Genomic DNA, 20,019 nt, shown 5'->3' on the forward strand with positions numbered 1-20,019 from the left:
ATGAATAAAGCGATTTTTTGCTAGAAAATTTAAGATTGCCTCGTAAAACACGAGGAGGGAAATATCACTTCAAAGTGCCTTTGGAAAAGATAAAATGGACAGAGCAGCAGCCTCTGTAAGGATCCTTCCTGTAAAGAAACCTGGCAAGTTCAAGGACCTTCCCTGAAGAAATCAGCTGAGGCTCAGAGGTGGGGAAAAAACACCTGCCAATGAAACAGGGGGAGGGAGGATAGAAAAGCTTCAGATAAAGCATCAAATGGATGAAGGGATGGAAATAAATGAAATAAAAAGATGAGAATTGCCTCTTGGCAGGGAGACAGGTGGCACGGAGAGCTCTGTTTGATATTCCTGCTGCCGTCTGATTCCAAGCTGAGGATGAAACAGTCCCAAGCAAAGGCTTTCCAGAGGAAACAAAGCAATCCTTACATCCACATAATCAGCAGTCAGCACAGGGAGAGGGGAGAGAGAAAATGCCCACCTGAAAGAAGGGAAATACTGCAGAGCTCTGAAACAAAGGCAGAGCTGATGCCCAGGGACACCTCGCCATGAGCAGGGCTCCCCGTGGGACCCCAGTGTATCAACAGCGATTCAGGGAAGGAAAACAGAGAGGAAACAGGATTTTTTTTTTGCTACTCCTCTTTTTGGAAGGTTTGAAAAGCCTCTGGAATTCACAGGACAAGGGGCGCGTTATCTGGGAGCAGCACATCCTTCCTGACGCAGCCCCTGGATCTCCTCTGGAACTTGGCCGCTCACAGCTGGGGAATTTTGGAATAACTCCTCCACCTGCATCGTTTCTGCCACTGAAGGAAACACCAGAGGTTTTGTTCCATCTGGACAGGAGGGACGGGTTTGCAGTGGCTCCAGGTTCTACCATTCCCCGTGGAGATCCAGCCTCCCCCACTTGCCTCCCCCACGCCGATTTATGACCTCTGCCACGGTTTTGTGCAGAGAACAATGAGATATCCACAGATTTCAGAGTGGTTTGCACAGTGTGAGGCTCCAACAGCCCAAGCTGCCACTCCCACCTCTCTTCTCCAGGATAAATAAAATCTCCTTGGTTTGAAGGTGCTCCAAAGAGTAACTTTACAACTCATAGTAAGGCAAGTTTGTTAATGTACAGGGATCCCCTTGTGACTGTTCTGACTCCAAGGTAACTCAAACCACACCACTCCTGTGTTTAAAAAGTCTGGAATAACATAAAACATCCTAACTGAGACCTCTGCACCAGAGCTGCCTTTTCAAACACCAGCCCCGGGCTGGGACTGGCCCAGAGGTCCCACATCCCCCACTTTCCATCTCAGCACCCAAAAGGAACGACTCCAGCCCACGTTTTGTTCCCTGAATGGCTCATCCTGATGCCCCTGAAGGAGGGAAGTGTTTCTGTTGAGTTCTCTCTCCTTTTCTGAGGGCTTTATTTGCTTTCTGACTGCAGCTGGTGCCAGGCAGCTTGTAAACAGCTCTCCAGAATTAATAAAAAATAATACATGCCGTGAGAAATGATCAGCAATCACATGTGACCTCTTATTTATGTGCTTATCCTGCTTTAAAATTCATCAGTGTTTAACCAGTACTTCTTAAACCACTTACAAAATGTGCACACAGCCACTAATTAATTGCTGCTTTAGGTTTCAGTCGAGGCCAGCCCCTACCTTGTCTTACCTGGCCACCAGGTCAAGATGAAAAATAACACCCAGAAGGGGATTGTGAAAACTATAAAATTTTAAAAAAGGGGTATGGGGAAGGTTATGGGGTTTGTATGGGGGTTTTATTATTTGTTTTATTTCCTTTGACCTGAATTCAGCTGAATGCTGCTGGTTTGGGTTAATACCTGATAATTACTTAAAACAGTGAACATGGAATAGTTAAATTGCTCAAAGGCTTTGCCTTTTTTTGAATATTAAAGATTGAACCTGTCCTGGCACCCCCCCAGTGAAGGAGGGATTTAACACTCCCTGGAAATGAAGAGAAATCAGTTCCATTTTTTCACCTGACACTTTTTCAAAGGGAATAATAATTTTTTCCCTTTTTGGATCTTGGTTTTTCTCCTTAGTGGTGATTTAACCTGCTGTTCTAGCTCAAGCTAAGAGATAGACTTCAGGTGAGGATTTAGTTTATAGTAATGTTCTGTCTCTGAAGGATCCATCCTCAGGTGGGACCAGGAAAAGGAATTTTATCCGCTGCTGGGAGGAAGGATGCAGAGAGAACTCAGCATATTCAGCTCCTTCTTCAGCAGCCCTGGCCAAAACTGTTACGGATTTGTTTAAAGTGGAAAAAAGCATTTCCTAGTCAGGAATCATCCACAGTGAACGTCCAGCCCTGGGAACACTGCAGGGATGTGGCTGGGTGGGTTTTCCTGGGAACAAGCACCTTCAGTTTGCAGCTTTGAGTTTTAATGAGGGTGTCAAGAACGCAGGATGTTTCTGGAAAAAGAGATGTTCTCAAAACAAGATGTTCACAAAACCTGTCTTTTCGTTGGCCTGCAGTGACTTCATAAATCCCCTCACTCTTCTGACGTCAGCTTCACCTTCAGCAGCTTCTCGTCCCAAATTAACAGGAGAAATAATTGCAGGACTCCTCGAGGGCTTTAACGAACTCCCTGTAAGCAGGAATTTGTTCATTCTGCAGGATAGGACAGGCCTGGAGGCTTTGACAAACACCTTCCCTTTTTCCTCACTCAACTGCCCAAATCCTGAATTTACAGAAGCTCTTGAATTGACTTATTCCAGAATAATCCTGACCCTTCCAGAGCCTGTTTTTTAGTGGATACGGAGTTAAATATTCATCATTACATCCCCACTGGAGCAGGAGACTAAAAGTAAGACTACAAAATTCCATGTGGGTGAGGCCAAAACCCTCCCATGTCTGGCGCCTGGGTGGTGAAAAAAATCTTTTCTTCAGGCTGTTTTTGGACAGTTGATATTTAATAATCTGTTAAATTGCTCTGAATGAGAAAGGAAACAACTTCCAGAATTCCCACCAATCTGAGAATGTAATAACATGATATCGAGCTTGGTTCACAGTGATTTGTGCATGAATGAGGTTTTTGGTGACTTCCAGCTTCACGGGACCATGGATTGCACCACTTTAAAGGGTATTTAAAGGGTACTTGGCCTTAAATGGTATTTCATAGCATGAAAAACATCCATATTTTTAATGCTATTCCCTCCAGATTGTGGTCAGTGTTCCATGGAGAGAAATGTGGGGATGTCACAGACTCACAAAGGGTGTCTGGTTCCTTCTTTTGGACTAAGACAGCTGGAACAGCAAGTCCATGAAGGGAAAACCTGGGAATAACTCCCATGTGGAGCAAGGCAGGACCACAAGTCACAGATGGAGCCAAAACAGATTGAAAGGAGCAGGAGAAGTAGAGCCAAGGTGGGAATTTCTTAGCAGCACCTGGGATAAATGTCTGCTTTCCTGGAACGGTTCTGTTCAATGCAATTCCATTGAGGGGCAGGGGTGGGGCCGTTTCCATGTGCAAATCTCCACATGGGTCCCTGCGGGTTTGTGGCCACGGAGTGGGGAACACACGCAGCTCTCCTGAGCCACAAATTAAACCCCAGATTTGTCCTCCTCCCAGATGAGGTTAATGCCACGCTGGAGAAAGAAATGATTTTAACAGCTGGACGAGTTATTTCGTGCTGTGGAGGTTATTAACCTTTGGAACAAATTATCAGGGAAGTGGAGTTTGCTCTGTGCGTCCTCAAGTGACTCTCTGGAGGCACCGTTTAGTGCGAAGAAATTATTGGCGGTGGGAACGGCGTAATTTGTCAGGTTGGGTGGCCCTCGAAAGACAAGGAGGTAAAGCAGGGGGGGAAGTGCCTCTGCCCCACCTCAATTTTTTATACAGAATCAGGGAATCCTGGAATGGTTTGGGTTGGGAAGGACTGTAAAGCCCATCCAGTTCCATTGCCCTGCGATGGGCAGGGACACCTTCATTACACCGATACGTTCATGAGACTCAGGGCAAAATACCAGGGAAATATGAAATTTTCCCCTACTCTTTCCTCATCACCTCCATGGAAAACTCACTGAGGCAACATTAATTCCAGTCCGTCACCTTTTACAGCAAAGCAGCGGCATCTAGACCTCGGTCTCAAAAATTAATAGAATAAATTTGGGAGCTAATCATAAAAAGAGGGAGGTTAATCAATTCCTCAGATTGTTGAGGCTTTATACACACTGGGACTCTTAATATATTCAACAAAGCAATAGCACCAAAGGAAATACCCATAGATTTTGTTTTCAAATAAAAATTTCTCATAATTCAAAATCGCCAGTGGGCTCCTTCCTTCCCTGATTTGTACAATTTGTGTTCCCTCTGCAGAGAAACCACGCTCTGCCTTCATCTCCCTTCACAAGTGACATTGATGTGGCTTTTAAAGCCAGCAGCCCAATGTGTGATTTAGAGGCTCTGAGAAAGAAAATTATAATTCTGGGGGAAGAAATGGCTGCGAAATTTCCATTGGAGTCGTGCGGTTTCACTCCGGGACGAGGCAGCACCTGAGTGGCTGTAAGTCAGTCTCTGCTGCATCTGAATATAGGATAGACTTTTAAAAGCACTAAACAGCCTTGTGCTAATGCCTCCCCAAGACAAAGCAGAGCTCTTCAGGCTGGCTTTTATGAGATGAACAAAACAGGCGCGGCTGGGGGCCCTGGAGGCTCCAGACAATACCTTTCCCTTTCATGCTGCAGTAGCAGCCAAACTCCAACCCTGTTCCAGAGCCCCCACAGAGGCAGCGGTGAAAGGCAGGGCACCCCAGTAAGTGGAGGGGAGGGCAGGGACAACGAGACAGGAGGGATTTCAAAGCTTCGAGGGCCGGTTGCAGCGCTCAGGTTCTAATGAAAGTCAACGTGACCTTGCTTTGCTTTCTTCTTGTGAAGCGCAACAGGTGGTGATGAAGAGATCTTTGCCTGCTCTCAATAAATTACAGCACAGTTTACAACAGTTCCCAAATCCTGTGGCCGCATCCTGGATCCTCCTGCCTTCCGAATTCACAAGGAGGAGGGACACCCTCCAGTCTAGGAAAGAAGGGTTGGGTTTCCTGGGTAGAAACTTTCTCCAACACGAGGAAACAGCCTCAGGTTGCACCAAGGGAGGGTGAGGTTGGATATCGGAGGAAATTTCTTCCCCAAAAGGGTTTTCAGGCATTGAACACGGGCAGTGGTGGAGTCTGCATCCCCAGTGGGATTTAAAATCTGTGTGGATGTGGGACTTGGGGATGTGATCAGTGGTGGCCTTGGCAGTGGACTTGATGATTTTAGAGAGTTTTTCCAACCTAAACAATTCCATTTTAATTTCCAACCTTTTTGATTCCAAAATTCTGTACATCCTTGAATCTTGCAGAACCCTGGATTGTGCCAATCAGCAGGACACATCCCAGCACTCCAGAGCTCAAGGAGCTGGTGTGGTTTCCTTGGATAATTGGAAGAGGAAGGAGGATCCAGAGCAGCAGCCCAAGCTCTAGCCTGAGGCTCTTCTGCAAATTAGAGCTGTAAACAGCTGCAGACCCACATTAAAGGGGAGCAGAGCCTAAGAGCCCAGCGGGACCGTGCACAATGCCAGCCTGAGGGTGCTCCCATTCCTGTCCTTCTTGCCTCTTCCCACACGCTCAGGACAGAGCTGCTCAGAAGCTGGGAAAGATCTAAAGTGAAGCAGAGATGAGTACAAAGTTTTGTTCGCCTTCAGTGTTTGTAGCATTTTCTTTTCCATCCTCTGAACTGTAACGGGAATTTGTTTCCAGACCAGGTGCGATCCCACCGGGTTGTTCTGCCTTCTGCCAGTGGCTGCACAGCAAAGCTGGACCTGCCCAGGTGACTGAAACTGCCTTTAATGGCTTTGAACTGAAGGGTTGGATGGGATATTAGAAAGGAATTCTTCCCTGGGAGGGTGGGGAGAGGCTGGGATGGAATTCCCAGAGGAGCTGTGGCTGCCCCTGGATCCCTGGGAATGTCCAAGGCCAGGCTGGAGCCCCCTGGGACAGCGGGAGGTGTCCCTGCCATGGCAGGGATGGCACTGGGTGGGCTCTAAGGTCCCTTCCAACCCAAACCATTCCAGGATTCCATGGTAGCAACAGAGGAAAACGACTTTCAGAACACCAAGGCTTCTATTTCCGCAAAATCTTGGACGAGACAGGATAGATGGAGGTAAAACGATGACTCGAATATGTCAGTATTTATTCAGAGCATCCTGTCATGAGTGTGTACACGGAACCTCTGCCCTGACCTCTGGAGCTCCTGACCTCCCATCCCAATAAATTAGAGGGATTATGATGAAAACCACTTCCATTCTTGTCCCTTAATGTGAGAAGTGCCTGGCAATTAAGCAGCCTTTGAGGATGACACCGCTGATTATTTCAGGACGATCAAGTCACAGCAGAGAAATGGGGTTGGAATGGCAAGAGCAGTGTCAGAGGCACAGTTAAACAATGGCTGCTTTGCCTGTCATTCCCCCCAGTTACTGCAGGAGGGGGAGAAGGAAAACTATTTATAACCTGTCAGTCTCCAGAAACCACAATTATGATGATTTAATTAACACATGGAGAGGCTTTGGGCAATCACATCGTTCTAAATTTAAGAAGCAGCACGTTTCAGGCCCAAGATGATTTAGAACATTAACAAATGCTGGTTGAACCAGGGCAGGAATTTGATGGCCTTGTTGGTTCCTTCTAAAGCATCCATCATGGCCCAAAGATACTCCAAATGGATGTGGTGGTGAAGGATGAGAGCAGTGAGGAATCAGTGGGGCTCTCAGAGGCCATCATACAGAGGGAGGAGCTGATTTTTAACCAGGACTGACTGAAAATGAGCAAAACCACACAGTTCAAGTCTCTTCAGCAAAGACACCCTTGGTGCGTTGGAAAAGTCTGGAAAAACGGGGTTGGGATGGATGAGAGTGTAAGACACGGAGAATGAGCCTGACCTTCCCATGGACGCCTTGGAGCTTGCACTCAGTGCCACACAGGTCCTTCCTCAGCCTGATGCCCTGGAGCGAGGTCTAACATGAGGCCTAACCTTGGGATGAACTCTTCCATCCCTGGGCTGAGAGCTGGAGCATCCAAAACCAGGATTTGCCAAAGGATCCTGGGCTGACCCACTCCCTGGCCCACTCCTCCAAGGAAATCACACTTCAGGTCTCATTTCCTCTTTCTGGCTCAGATTATTTGCTGTGTCCTCTTCTCCCAGGCACAAAAATGATTCCTTCGGTGTTTCCACACAGTGATTAAACCTGGGAGTTGTCAGCTGCTACCCAAACACAAATAATTCTTACCTTTTTCACCATCTGTTGTTTTTAAACTGGGTTAACACCCAAGTAACATAAAGGAAAATCCCACTTCTTCCACACAAGAAGGAAAATCTTGACCAGAGTTTACATGCGGGAAAAAAGTTGACAAAGAACCTGCTGCTCTATAAGTGGTTCTTTCATTCACTGCCTATCGAAACTGGAGATGGGGATTGCTTTTCCCATCCAGGAGAAGCTGGAAGCACTGGATCCAAAGCTTTGTACACCATGCAATTCCTGAGCTCTGCCCGTTGCCACGAAGGACGTGCCACATCCCCTCCACATTTCACACCGAGTGACTTCACAGCCAGCTCATTTCTTTCCTGATGCAACCCTTCTGCAGCTGAAATGCTCAGGCAGAAAATATTCACTGGTTTTATTTGACTAAAGGACTCACAAAACTCAGGATAAAATCAAGGATAAGGTCAGTCTTCCCCATGAACAAAATACACACCTGTACAAGGACATGGCATCAAAGGCTCCCTCGGATCATGGACAAACTGACCATGTTGGTTTCCCCACAGCCTAAACCCACAAATATTATTTTTCTTTTTGTTATTGTGCATTTCAGAGGAAACAATAAAATTGAGATGGTGAAAGAACAGGAGAAAAAGGAACCTCCAGAGCAAAGAGATATTGCCTAAGATCACCAAGTTTGTGATGTAGGGACTAAAACTTAAGAGAATGTTCCTCATCTCATGAACTTGGAGAACTTAAGGTACAAATGGAAAGAAAGTCCCAGGAAGGACAGAAAACAAAGCAGAGAATCTCCAGCATCCTCACAAAGCCTTTTAGTAGGAAGTTGCCCAGAGATGGAGACACAGCCCTGGACCACAGAACTTTTAGGAGACTCTGCCTTGCCAGCACCCATGAACTGCTCCTGTTCCAGCCAATTTTATTCAAATGTATCGAAAGAACCCCAAAATAAATCTGTATTGGAGCTAAGAAACAATGGGGGGGGGTGGGGGTGTTGCTGTAGCTGGACGTGCACAGAAGGTGAGAAATCAGAGATCATCAGCATTTTCTGGCCTTCCCTTCCTTCTCCTTCTTGGAGTTCCCAATCCATTGCCCATGACAACACCATGACTGATCCATCTGCCAGGAAGAGATTCCTATTTCCCTGTAAATTAAAAAGGCAAAGGCAAAACAAATCCTCCAGGCCAAGAAGCCAGCGTTCCCAAGAGCCGCTCATGTCATCCCTTCCCGGTGTACTCCAGCTTCAACGAAGTGGAATTTGCAGTTTGGGACAGCGCTGACAACTGCCTGGTAACCCCTCAGGATCGATCCACTCATCTTTCTGTGGAGGTGGGAAGATCCAGAGGCAATCTGAGCTTGTTTGGCTGCACAAGAGGCCGAGGTGATAAAAGCTGAGCAGTGTCAGGACCGTTTCCGGCCGCAGCCCGTCCGTGTTCGGGGCTGGAATACCTGGCTGGGAACGACCAAACCCGGGGGTTGGGCGCGCTGCAAACACAGATCACACGGAGATTCTCATGTCACGGTGTTCGCACCATGGATAACAGCAGGGAGGGATGCCACACTTCCAGTGCTGGCAGCTCCGGCTGGGTGAGACTGAGAATTCCAGCGGTAACGGGAGCATCTCCAGGGAAGGCTGAGACCCGAACTGCAATCCAAGGGATTTGAAACCTGTGGGTGTCTCCTACCAGGGGCAGACGGTCCAAAGGAACGTCCAGGAGCAGAGCAAACCATGAACACAGCCCTGGTTATTCCCAGTCCACTTCGTGCTGCTGCAGCCACTGGATTTCAGGGAAAATTCCCAACATCCAGGCTCAGGTCAGCTCTGCTATCCAGGAGGAGAGTCTCAGGAACATTTCCATCAGCAGGACATTTCCTAATAAAATTGTTTGCCTCCCACAGTGTTTGTTTTGTGTTTTGTGTGTGTTTAAAATTAAAACCCACAAATGAACAGGTTCCTTCCCCAATTCCATGAGCGTTCTCCCTCCCGAGCTACACAATGAACTAAAATCGATTCTTTTCTCCTCCTTAAAATACTGGCAGCACATCACAGAGCATAAGCAAAGGCAGGGGAAGGGTGGAGAGCACAGAAAAGGGAGATGGAGAGGAAAAAGGGCATCTGTCACAATTCCAGGAGTGCAGGAATCCCTCACAAGAAATACAATGGGAATAACAAGGGTCCTCCTCTCGTACAAAGCTCTTCGGAGCAGCAGCCTCTCCGTTTGAGCACCCTCACTGGGCATAACTGAAACCACGAGGTTTCTGGAAAGTGGCAACATTTGGGGAAATAGGAAAAAAGGTGAAGAGGAAGCAGAGGGAGGATGATCCCAGCTGGACATTGTGCCTGAGGCTGGGAACCCACAGTGCAATTACAGAGCTCTGTTAATGAGCTGCCAGCCTCAGGACGGGACCCAGTGGAGCAAACGCAATGCCTGGGATCTGCTCAGGGAAGTTCCCGAGCTCAGGAGAGTTTGGGAGATGTGGGTTCAGTGCCTTCGTTTGCCTCTGAGCTCTGCATTATCCCAGAGCAATCCACTTCCAAGGCCTCAGCAGCACCTGTATCCCAAGCCCAAATTCCTGATGAGCTCCTCTCTCAGCCAGGCACCAGAGGAAGCACCGAGTAAGAGTTTCAGAAGTGTTCCACATCCTCCTGCATTTCCTTTCCAAATTTACAGCCCTCAATTGCTGCAGGAGGCACAGCTGGCTCAGCTCCGCCGGAAACATGGCCAGTCAATTTTGGGAACATCTTTGGGAAATCTCACACTTTACAAGTGCTGAGCCCAGGGAAAATTTACCCCTGTGCATTTCTTGCTGCATCACTGGTGCTTCTCCAGCACAGCTCCCCTTAGGCTGTGGTTGTATTTGCAATGCCAAGGGCAAATAAAGGCTCTGAGTGGTAAAAACTGCCCCTGGATCCATGGAATGTCCAAGGCCAGGTTGGATGGGGCTTGGAGCTACCTGGGACTGAGGAAGGTGTCCCTGCCCATGGCAGGGGTGGCACTCGGTGATCTTAAAGGTTCTTTCCACCCAAAGCATTTTATGATCCAATGATTTCCAAAATGTGCCTTCTCTGAGCCCCTTCTGAGCTGTTCCTCCCATGGGCACAGCTCTGAGGAGCAGCACTGTCACCTTCCCCTTTCCGCACTCTCCACATCCAAACCCAGAGCTTGGGACACTCTCCTCGGGCTGATTCACCCTCAGTTTACAGCCCAACATGAATTTAAGTCCCACAGTTACAGAGGGGTGGAAGAAGAGAGGAGAGGAGGAGCCACAGCACAGAAGGAAGCAGGAAAGTTCAATTAACAGTGCTCATCCTCCTGTGTTGCAGAACAGTCACTGGAAAGAAACCCATGCTGCTTCAGCCCTGCACTGAGCACAGAGGGTCGATGAAGAGTTTCTGCTCCCCATTCTCCCCACTCCTCACCTCCCGTGTCCTTCTCTTTGCAGTATCCCACCTGTGGGATCACTTCCTTCCCATTCCCCCAAGCTCTGATGAACTCACACCTCAGCCATGAGGTCCTCGCTCGGCATCGCTCACGAACCCCTCAGGCTGCTGACCAAAGGAACTGCAACCACTGCTCTCAAAAGAATGAAAAAAATGGAAACTTCAGGCAGTCCTTGAGTGATTTTTCCCATGAGGTCACAACACTCCCTGAGCTCAGGCTGAGCCCCCAGGGCACCCCTTCGAATGCAGAGTTACAGAACTGGAACCTTGCCCTAAGCCCTCTCTGGAGATGGAAACTTCTGGTTTATTCTCTTTGCTTCTTGATGCACCATAGTGTTTAATAAATAAATAATAAAACCAGCATGTCAACATTTCCCTTTAAATTAGGCTCAGAAGAAGGTCGGCAGCAGCCCACCAAGCCCGCATGTGTGTAACTCCTTTATCAACGTGTTGCTTCCAAGAGGGGAAGGAGCAGAATTCCAGTGGAAGGTGACTCTGTGTGGCTGATTTAAAACGTGTGAACACAAGTGACAAGCAGCCCTGTTTTCACTCCGGTGGAAAACACAGCAGAGCTGTCCCTGTGTGTGAGCAGGTGGCTGTTTATCCACGGGGTATGGCCAGACATGGAGAAGGAGAGGTGTAAAAAGCGACCTCACAGCGCTCAGTTCACACAAAAAAGCTGTTCACCTGTCTGGCCGTTGTTTGTTTTGTCCCTGCCAGCCTGGGAAAGGGGACAGCAATGACCTTCCAGGAGATAAAAACATTTTCCTTCTCCCCACAACACCTTCCCAGAGAGCCATTCCCAGATATTCTGTGAGTGTGATATGCATGAAATACAGAATATCATAGCTGGCTTTATGAAATCCCTTTTTACAGCTTCCAGATCTCCAGCAAATGTACAAATAAATGGGAAAGTGAGAGGGAGGGAGAAGCACAAAGCAAATCCCAGGCTGAGGGAGCGGCACTCTGCTAACTGGATGGCCAGAGCCAAAATCAGGAGCATCCAGTTATTTTAGCAAGCCTTGCCAAGAGACTAAATAGAATAGCACAGGCCAGGTGTCAGTGATTATAATCCCACTGCTGCCAAAGTCGCTCCCATTTACAGCCAGCCTGCCTTTGGCTCTCTCTCCCCAGCAAAGGAATAATTCCTGAAGCCCCACAAAGCACGGCTGCACCTGCCCTACTCCAGGGCAGCTCTCACCTGTGGGCCTCTGCTGAATGCTCAAAACCTTCTGAAATTTAAAACCAACACCAGCCCTGGAGCTGCTGTGGAGAAAAGAACCGGTGGAAATACCTCAGCACATTATTCCAAGGCCAGTTCTGCTGTGGAAAATGAGTGGTTTATGGATGAGATGATCTGGAATGCTCCCACACCCAAAATGGTCCCTGTGAAGGTACCAGCTCTGCTCACTTGACCTCAAAAACCACCCCACCATCAGCAGCAGCGTCTGATCAGGCATCTCTGCCCTTTCCCAGTCCAGATGGAGCTGATCCATCCCCCCTTTCCCAAAACCACTCCATTTCTGGGCCCTCAGCTGCCCCCAGGGGGTGGGGGGTGAACACGTGAAAGCAGACAATGCTCTGGAAAATACTGCTAAAAGAAGTGAAATCAGTCAACTGCTGAGCAATGAGTCCTGGAGCCTGCCTGCCCTCACTCAGGTGTTCAGGCACTCCTCTCCCCTCTGAGGGCTTCTTTATTTGGGAGAAACCTCAGGCTGCACACAGGGAATGAGCCAGGCAGCCTGGGGGGAGGATGGGCCTGCGCTGCATCACACCTGCACAAAATAATAGTTTTCCACAAGTATGGGTAAATGAGGAAATAAAGAGAGGTTCCATTTCCTTTTTTTTTTCACTAAACACAAACCCTTTCCACTGCTGAAGACTCTACAAGGGGTTTTATTACCATTTTTAAGTGCTGTACAGTGAGTATCTCTCCTTTTACAAGTGGAACCTTGTAGCTATGGAGACGCAGAATGTCAAATCCAAGCTGAAGACAGGATTTCAGTGGGGGCTTTGCGTTGCTACATGTGCCTTCAATGATCTGCTTTCCATCTCCTGAGGTCTTTATTATTCTTCATTATTTATTAGTCTCTAACGGTGTGCAAGGAGCCACTGGATGTTCAACAATCACACGAACACAGAGTGACCCATCAGACACAGCGCTGGGGTGTCTTGCACAGTCTGATTTACACCCAGGGACACCACAAACCCCACCCCCGAGTCCTGCAAAGTTGTCATTAGTTTAATTTAACCGAAATAAAGCTGCTCTGGTGCTGGCACAGCATCTGGAGGCCGGGTGAGCTGGAGTCCCCTGGTGTTTAATGCTGTGTGTAACAACCACAGCCACCTGGGGGAATTACACCACACCGGCCTCGCGTTACTACACCTGGGAGGACTCTTCAACCTTGTAATTACCTGCTGTAATCCAAATTATCCAAATTCCAGTCTCCCAAACATCATCCCTGTCTTCTGTGATCCAAACTGCATTAGGGATGATGGTGTCATGACCTGGATGCTCAGTTACCACGTGCACATTCATCTGTCTGTTTTACCACCATGGAGTAAATTCAACATTTTACTCAAGCTAGTGAAACTTCAGTGCTGTTAAACCTGAGCGTGAAGGGGACAGAGCCTTCCAGGCCAGAATAATGCTCCTTGTGACAGCCAGGGGAAATTCAAGATAACCTGAATGTCACACATTTTCTACTTGTGCTGGTAACAGCGAATAACCGAACCCCACACCTTCCTCCTGCGCTTTCCTGGAGCAATGACAGGGTCATGGCAGGTGGGTTTCTGTTCTGAAGGCACCACTGCTCCAGAGAAAGCAACCCCAAACCATTGCATTTTCCTTCCTTCCCCTTAACTCCACGGTCCAAAACCAGCTGGGGATTTCAGGTGCCAAATATGAAACCTCTCAAAGGTGCCCCATTGTCAGAGAGTGAAAGCACTGGGTTTTGAACAATCCAGATCCCAGAACTGCACATCCCACTCTGCTCGTTGTCACCACACCTCCCACAGCACCTGGCTGCCACAGCCAGGGCTCAGAATTCCCACAGCCAATCCCAGCCTGCACAAAGGGGTGGGAATAAACTCCAACAGGCACGTGAAACACTCCCAGGTAGAACATCCACAACCAAGGAAGCAAAATCCACCACGGTCCCCTGATGCCACATCACGAGCAGGGTTAAGTAACCAGGACTGCAACGGAATTGTGCAAATCCTCCTTTGCCAGCTCTAAATAAGCAGCAGCATTCCAAGCAAACCCATCCCCTGCATCCACAGCAGTGGAGTCATTGGCAGGAGAGCAACAAAACAATTTGGAATTTCCTTGCAAAGCTGGACAGCAGAAGAGACGCGCTGAGAGCTTTTCCTGATTGTGCTTCCCGTGTTGCTGAGTCAAACCCCGACATGGCCTGAAGATTGTGAAAATCAACTCCAGGAGGGCTGTCTAAGCCTCCACTGATCACTAAAATGAAATTAAACCCTCCAAGAATCCCCTTCTCCCAACCCAGATATTTGCAATTGTGCTGTTTGACCAAGGCTCACGTTCAGAGAAACCCCTGTGTTCCCGTTGCTCCAGGAAAACAACTCCAAGATTGTGCTGCAGTCCTGTTGTCCCCTGGTTTGCTCCTGAGCCGGACCAAAAATGCAGGAAATCTTTGGCATTATCATTAAATAGGCCATAAACCCCTCAAGATTTCATGTGGGGTCTGGAGAAAAGAGGTTTCCATATTTAGTTTTAAACCAGAAAAGGCTCTTAAGCTCCTCTGTATCTACCAATCCATTAAAAATAGGATTCTCTTGTAGCCACAGCTCATCAAATGGGTGCAAACAGGAGGAGAACAACACTCCAGATGCCTTTATCACAGTTGTTGGCTCCAACTTAATCGCTTTTTTAATAAGTCTTAATTATTCAAAATAATCACCATCCCTTCCCTGCCTGTTGTCATTTAACATGAGAGAGCCTTCTATAGACAAAGCCCAAAGCAGGAAAAAAATAAAAGAACAAAATCTCATTAATCTTTCTAATATTTAGAGATACCTCAAGAGCTTCGAACATTTACCTCTCCTTCCCAGCAGCTGAAATGGTTTTAGGAGGATCATGGTTCATACCTCGCATTCCCTGGAGCCAGAGATGGTGTAGGTGCAGGGCCCAGATCCGTTAACGGATACATCCATGGTCTCAGAGTTTGTTGGCTTGTAGTCCACGTAATACTCCTGCAAAGGGGAGTTCATTTGCCTCTCCGACTCCCGGGCCTTTTTCCTGCGCCTCTTCATGAGCGTGTGCTGCTGGAGCTGCTTCATGCTGGCGGGATAACGCTTCCAGGACACGTAGATGACCAGCAGGATCATGGCCACGGAGAGGAACAGGGCCACGCTCCCCGCGATGATCTTGTGGAAGGACACGTGCTCGTATTCCGGCTCCACTGCGGGCGTTGGGATGTCTGCGGAAGGACTCGGCATTGCGGATGTCGGCTGGTGGCTTTCCAGTTTGGAAACGGTAGGTTTGGGGATGAACACGGGTCTCTGGGGCGTTTTGGGAGCCTGGTAGGACCTTTCAGTGGCCACCACCTGGATTTCGGCACAGATATTATAGGTCTCCACAGCGTCGCTCACCTTCTCGCCCTGGATGTGTTTGGGGCCTGCACAGATCATGGTGCTCTCCTTATTTCCCTTGAAATTCTTAAGCCAATTAAACAGAGGGCAAATGCTTCGAGTACATTCCCACATATTCCCAGACAGAGTGATGGAGATGAGCGAGATCCACGTGTTGATGGTCTCCTGGGAGATGTTGGTGAGTTTGTTGGAATCCAGGTTCAGCTTTTGCAGGTTAGGCAGGCACTGGAAGGTGCCGGGCTCTACCCCTGCGATGTCATTGCCTGATAAATCCAAGTTGTGCAAGGAACTCCAGGTCCACGTCAACCCCTGGCTGATGGAGCGGATCCTATTCCACTGCAAGTAAATGGAGCGGAGGTTGAAGAGCCGTGGGAAGTGGGCAAAATTGATCTTAGAAAACTGGTTGTGCTCCAAGTGGAGCTCTGTCAACTTCAAAAGGCCGGCGAAAGCGTTGCGGGACAAGCTCCGCAGGCGGTTGTAGCCCAAATCCAGGAAGTCGAGGTTGCGGCAGTCCTGGAAAACGCGGATGGGCACCGTTTTCAGCGAGTTGGACCTCAGGTGCAGGATCAGGAGCTTACGGAGGCCCTTGAACTGCCCCGCCTGCAGCACCTGCAGCTTGTTGTAGGACAGGTCCAGGTTGCGGAGGTTGGGCACGGGGTGGAAGGTCTTGTTGTGCAGGTGGGTGATTTTGTTGGAGCTCAGGATCAACTCCTTCAGCCGGCGGATTCCCTGGAAGGCGTCCTCATCCACGGAGCTGATGTAATTATGGTCGAGGTAAAGCCATATGAGCTGATTGAGGCCCGCGAACTGGTGGGATTTCAGCTTCTGGATGCTGTTGTAGCGCAGGGACAAGCCCTGGGAGCCGCCGGAGATGTTGTGGGGGATGTCTCGGAAGGCGTGCGACTCGCAGTACACGATCTTGCCATCGCAGCGGCAGTTCTTGGGGCAGGCTCGCTGAGCCCCCGCCAGCCCCGCCAGCAGCGCCAGGGGAAGCAGCCCCAGCAGCACCCTGGAGCCTCCCCGCTGCTTGATCACATGGAAACCTGCAACGTCCGAAAGGAAAAAGGGGCATTGGAAAGCCTTGCAGATAAACTACCAGATTATCGCTCACTGGGGGCTCGGGGTAAGCCTGAGCGGAGCGGGGGATTTGGGAGACAACCTGTTCGCCTCCCGCCTCGGCTCTTTGTGGTGCAAATCGCCGTCCTTTGAGTGCCTGCCTGGCCATCTCTCCTGCCCCCACCGCCTCCAGACTCCCTGTGTGGGGCTTACGGTCCCTCGGGAGCACCAGGAGCCTGATCCCTCCTGGCTGTGCTCCTGTCCCCCGGCTCTCCGAGGAGCTGGGATGTCCTTATCGCTCCGTGCCGAGGTTTGAACAATAAACATATTTGTCAAGTCACTGTGCTGGATGCTCCACAGTGCTGGAGAGGAAATGAGCCAGAGCTTCTGCTCGTGCGTGCTGCTCAACGTGTTCCTCAAGGAAAGCAACTGCAAGTCCAATCCCCCCCCCTCCCCCCAAATTACCCCAGAAAGGGTGAAATCTACTTCTCCTGAAGTTTGATCCATCTTTGGAACGTGTATTCATTGCAAAATGAGGCACTAAGTAAAGGTTTGAGTTTTGGCACTGAGTGGTTCGGGTTTAGGAGTAGGTTTAAGTAAAACTCATGCGGTTTATGTACCTAAAATACAGAAATAGATGCAGAGAAACAAAGTTCATCCATAGTGTACCAGGAAAGCTGGCATGGGACCCCAATGCCAGGTAAAGGTAGGAGACATATTCCTTTGAAATGAACCACTGCCTTAACCCATGTTCGTCTAAACTTATCCATAGGTGGCTGTGAATATCTAAACATTTATTAATTTGAATTAATCCAGTAGATGATGAAAATACCCACCCCAACACTTCCAGATAGCAGCAAAGCCCAGAAAGTTTAAAGGGGGATATTTCTCTTTCAATTCCCCTCTCCTGATTGATTTTAAGGGTTTGCCTTTGAGATGTCAGATTTGTCACACAGCAGCAGTGCTGGATGTGAGGACATATGTAATAATTGAATATATAGAATCCTGAATAATTATGAGAGGGCGTGGAGGGGGTGTCAGAACCCCCAACACCCATCTGCACGCCTGGAATAATTTTAGGGCTGCTGCCTCTGTCCAGAGTTGCAGCCTTGCTAAGAATGAAAATGCATTCTTCCAACAGGAAATATTTCAAGGGCTGGTATCTCCTTGATAAATAATCACTTTATTATTTGTCACACACACAGCAGACAGTGCTGCAGCTCTTTAATCCAATTTTAAACCAAGGGGCAACCTGCAAAAATAATTCCTGGTCTCGAATGCCCCTGCCTTCCACTTTAATGGGTAGATTTGTAATTTAAATCCTCATTTTTTTGCTCCGTTCTCTTTGCCAGCAGCAGCCAGCTAGAAATATGTTCTGGCTGTTACAGACTCGGGGGCTGGGGAGGGGGAAGGAAGGAGGGGAATAAACCTGTCACACTCGGAAAAAAACCCGACTGGCAAATGACTGCTGGAAATGTAGCAGAGGTACCAGGGGCATCTTTTCAGCCTCTTCAAAACCACCTATGCAAGAAATAACTCCCCCCTCCCTCCCCTTTGCTTCCCACATCCTGCGAAGTGTTAACGCCAGTCCTTCCTGACAGCCCGAATGGTGCCGGGGGATCGGGAGGAGAAGCCGGCAGGATTTGGGGTGTCAGGCACACACGCAGCTCCCGGTGCGAGTGCAGGTGCGGGGGTGGGCGGCACAGGGGGTTTGCTCCTGCACAGCCCCTCACGCGCGGCAGGAATTCACCGGTGGCTTCCATGGGAAGCCACTGCGGGAGGAAAGGTGTGCGTGTGCCTGGAGGGGGGGGACATGGGCTAAAAATACAATGGCAAGTACAGTGAGTCACCTGGCAGAGAGAGGAACGCGCTGCCGCCGCTGCCTCCCTGAGGCCCCCCTCCGCCGGCGAATAATCCAGCTGCAAAACCCACCCCACAGCTGCAGCCGTGCCAGCAAACAAACCACAAAAGTTCACTCACCCATCCTTTTGTCATCAATAACGTCCTCTTTCGCCTTCCTCCAGCTGTTTTCTCCTCTGTCTTCCCTTTTTTTGCTTTCCCTTCGCCTCTGTCTCTTTTTAAAACTGGTTCCTCTGCTTTAAACCATCAGCATCTTCATGTCACAGCCCGGCTGCCACTCGCCCCGCCGCCATCCAGCGTGCCTGCCAGGAACCCCACAAAGTTCCCCGGAGAGGACCAGCGAGAATTTTGGGGATGAGGAAGGGAAAGGATAGGGAAGGGGTTGGGGGTGGGGAAGACAGGACGAAGGATGGGGGGGAGTGTGGGGGGGGGTAGGGAGGGACTCTAAGCTCTGAGAGCCATTGTGGAAGTCATCAGAGAACCGGCGGCGTTAAGTGGCAATCGGCGAGAAAAGCCGGAGCAGGCGATGGAGGCGAACCAACTTCTCTGGGAGGAAGGACCAAACCTGTGCCGGCGCCTCGCATCCCTCATTCTGCTGCCTTTTGCCATTGCCAGGCAGAGAGATCCATCCTCCGCCGGCTCCCGGAGCAGGCAGGGCCTCCCGTGCTGTGCCAGAGCCCGGTTTAGCAGCTCCGCAGGCTCGGTTTATCCATTTAGCTGGTCGGGTTTAAAGTGTTTTGTAGCTGTGCCGAGAGGCAGCTCTCGTCTAATTCCGAGGCTTTCCAGAGAGCGATGATGCTCCGGAGCTCGTTGGTGCTGAGGCTGGAGTTTGTGGAACACGGAGTGCCCTCCACTGGAGAAAACCCAGCGCACATTAAAGGCTGAACAAGTGAGGCTGTCATGGCTCTGCAGACTTCGCTTCCCTCGGAAAAGAAAATTAAAGACACAGCATTGCCTTGCCCACCGTCCTCCCTTCCCAGACCCCTCCACCTGCCCTGGATTATGGAATGTTTACGGTGTGGGGCTTTCTGGCAGAAACGCCAAACAAAACACCCGCTCCCCGAGGGAGCTGCCAACCTGAGCTTGCTCTAATGCACCTGACCGGGGTATTTGGCTTGGGCAAATTCTAAACTGTTCTTCTTTTTCTCCTGCATTCCCGGGGGAGGGGGGGGGGGGGGCAGGAAGAAGAATGTTTGCAGGTTAAAAGTGAGAGTCTTGGTACAGGGTCGAGGGGCAGGGGCTGTGATCAAACCGATCATCCTCACAAAAGGCATTTGTTTGACTGCAGGCAGCAACTCCAAATGTAAACACTCCGTGTCCTGCTGTGGCTGGGACAGGGTTAATTCCCTGCTTCGTAGCCTGTAATTTTTTTCTTTTTAAATCTAAGAGCCTTTTAGTCAGAAAAATACTGACTTTGATAAACAAGGCAGAAGTGAAGCTGCAGAATCAGTGACACCTTTTTTCCTCCTGAACTCCCCTCCCGTGGCTCTCCCAGTGCCGGAGTTGAGATCCTGCAGAGTCCAGCCCCGGATCCAGGGTGGGATCCAGGCTGCGGCACCTCCGCAGGGTCTCACCTCCTGCTGTGTCCGGCCAGGTCGCCAGGGCTGGGTTAATTCCCGGTTCAGCAGGGCTGCATTAATTCCCAGTTCTGCAGGAAGGTGTCAGAGGGATGTGGAACAAGGGCAGGGGCAGCAGGAGCTCCCTGAGCTGGTTCTGGGAGCCTCTTTATCCAGGAGCTGCAGGGAATTGAATCCTTGGGGCAGCTCCAGGATCCCACAGGGACCAT

At 49.5% G+C, this 20,019-nt stretch overlaps 1 protein-coding gene across 4 annotated transcripts in view; it reads right to left on the bottom strand.

Moving 5' to 3' along the window:
* The window catches only part of LRRTM4 (leucine rich repeat transmembrane neuronal 4), a 200,100-nt gene extending 180,921 nt beyond the window's left edge, over positions 1–19,179 (bottom strand). The window contains exons 1-2 of one of the 4 annotated variants that reach the window (XM_032091977.1): positions 18,354–19,174; positions 14,814–16,360 (exon numbers count right to left, since the gene is read on the bottom strand). In XM_032091977.1, coding sequence (XP_031947868.1) covers positions 14,814–16,360; positions 18,354–18,357 — 1,551 coding nt within the window. In that variant the 5' untranslated portion in view covers positions 18,358–19,174. Of the gene's footprint in view, positions 1–14,764; positions 16,361–18,353 lie in introns of all 4 variants that reach the window. The other 3 variants (XM_032091980.1, XM_032091978.1, XM_032091979.1) reach the window with 3 other exon arrangements.
* Between the last annotated feature and the right edge of the window lie 840 nt (positions 19,180–20,019).

The sequence above is a fragment of the Corvus moneduloides genome, chromosome 27 (assembly GCF_009650955.1).
Source record: "Corvus moneduloides isolate bCorMon1 chromosome 27, bCorMon1.pri, whole genome shotgun sequence".
NCBI classification, from domain to species: domain Eukaryota; kingdom Metazoa; phylum Chordata; class Aves; order Passeriformes; family Corvidae; genus Corvus; species Corvus moneduloides.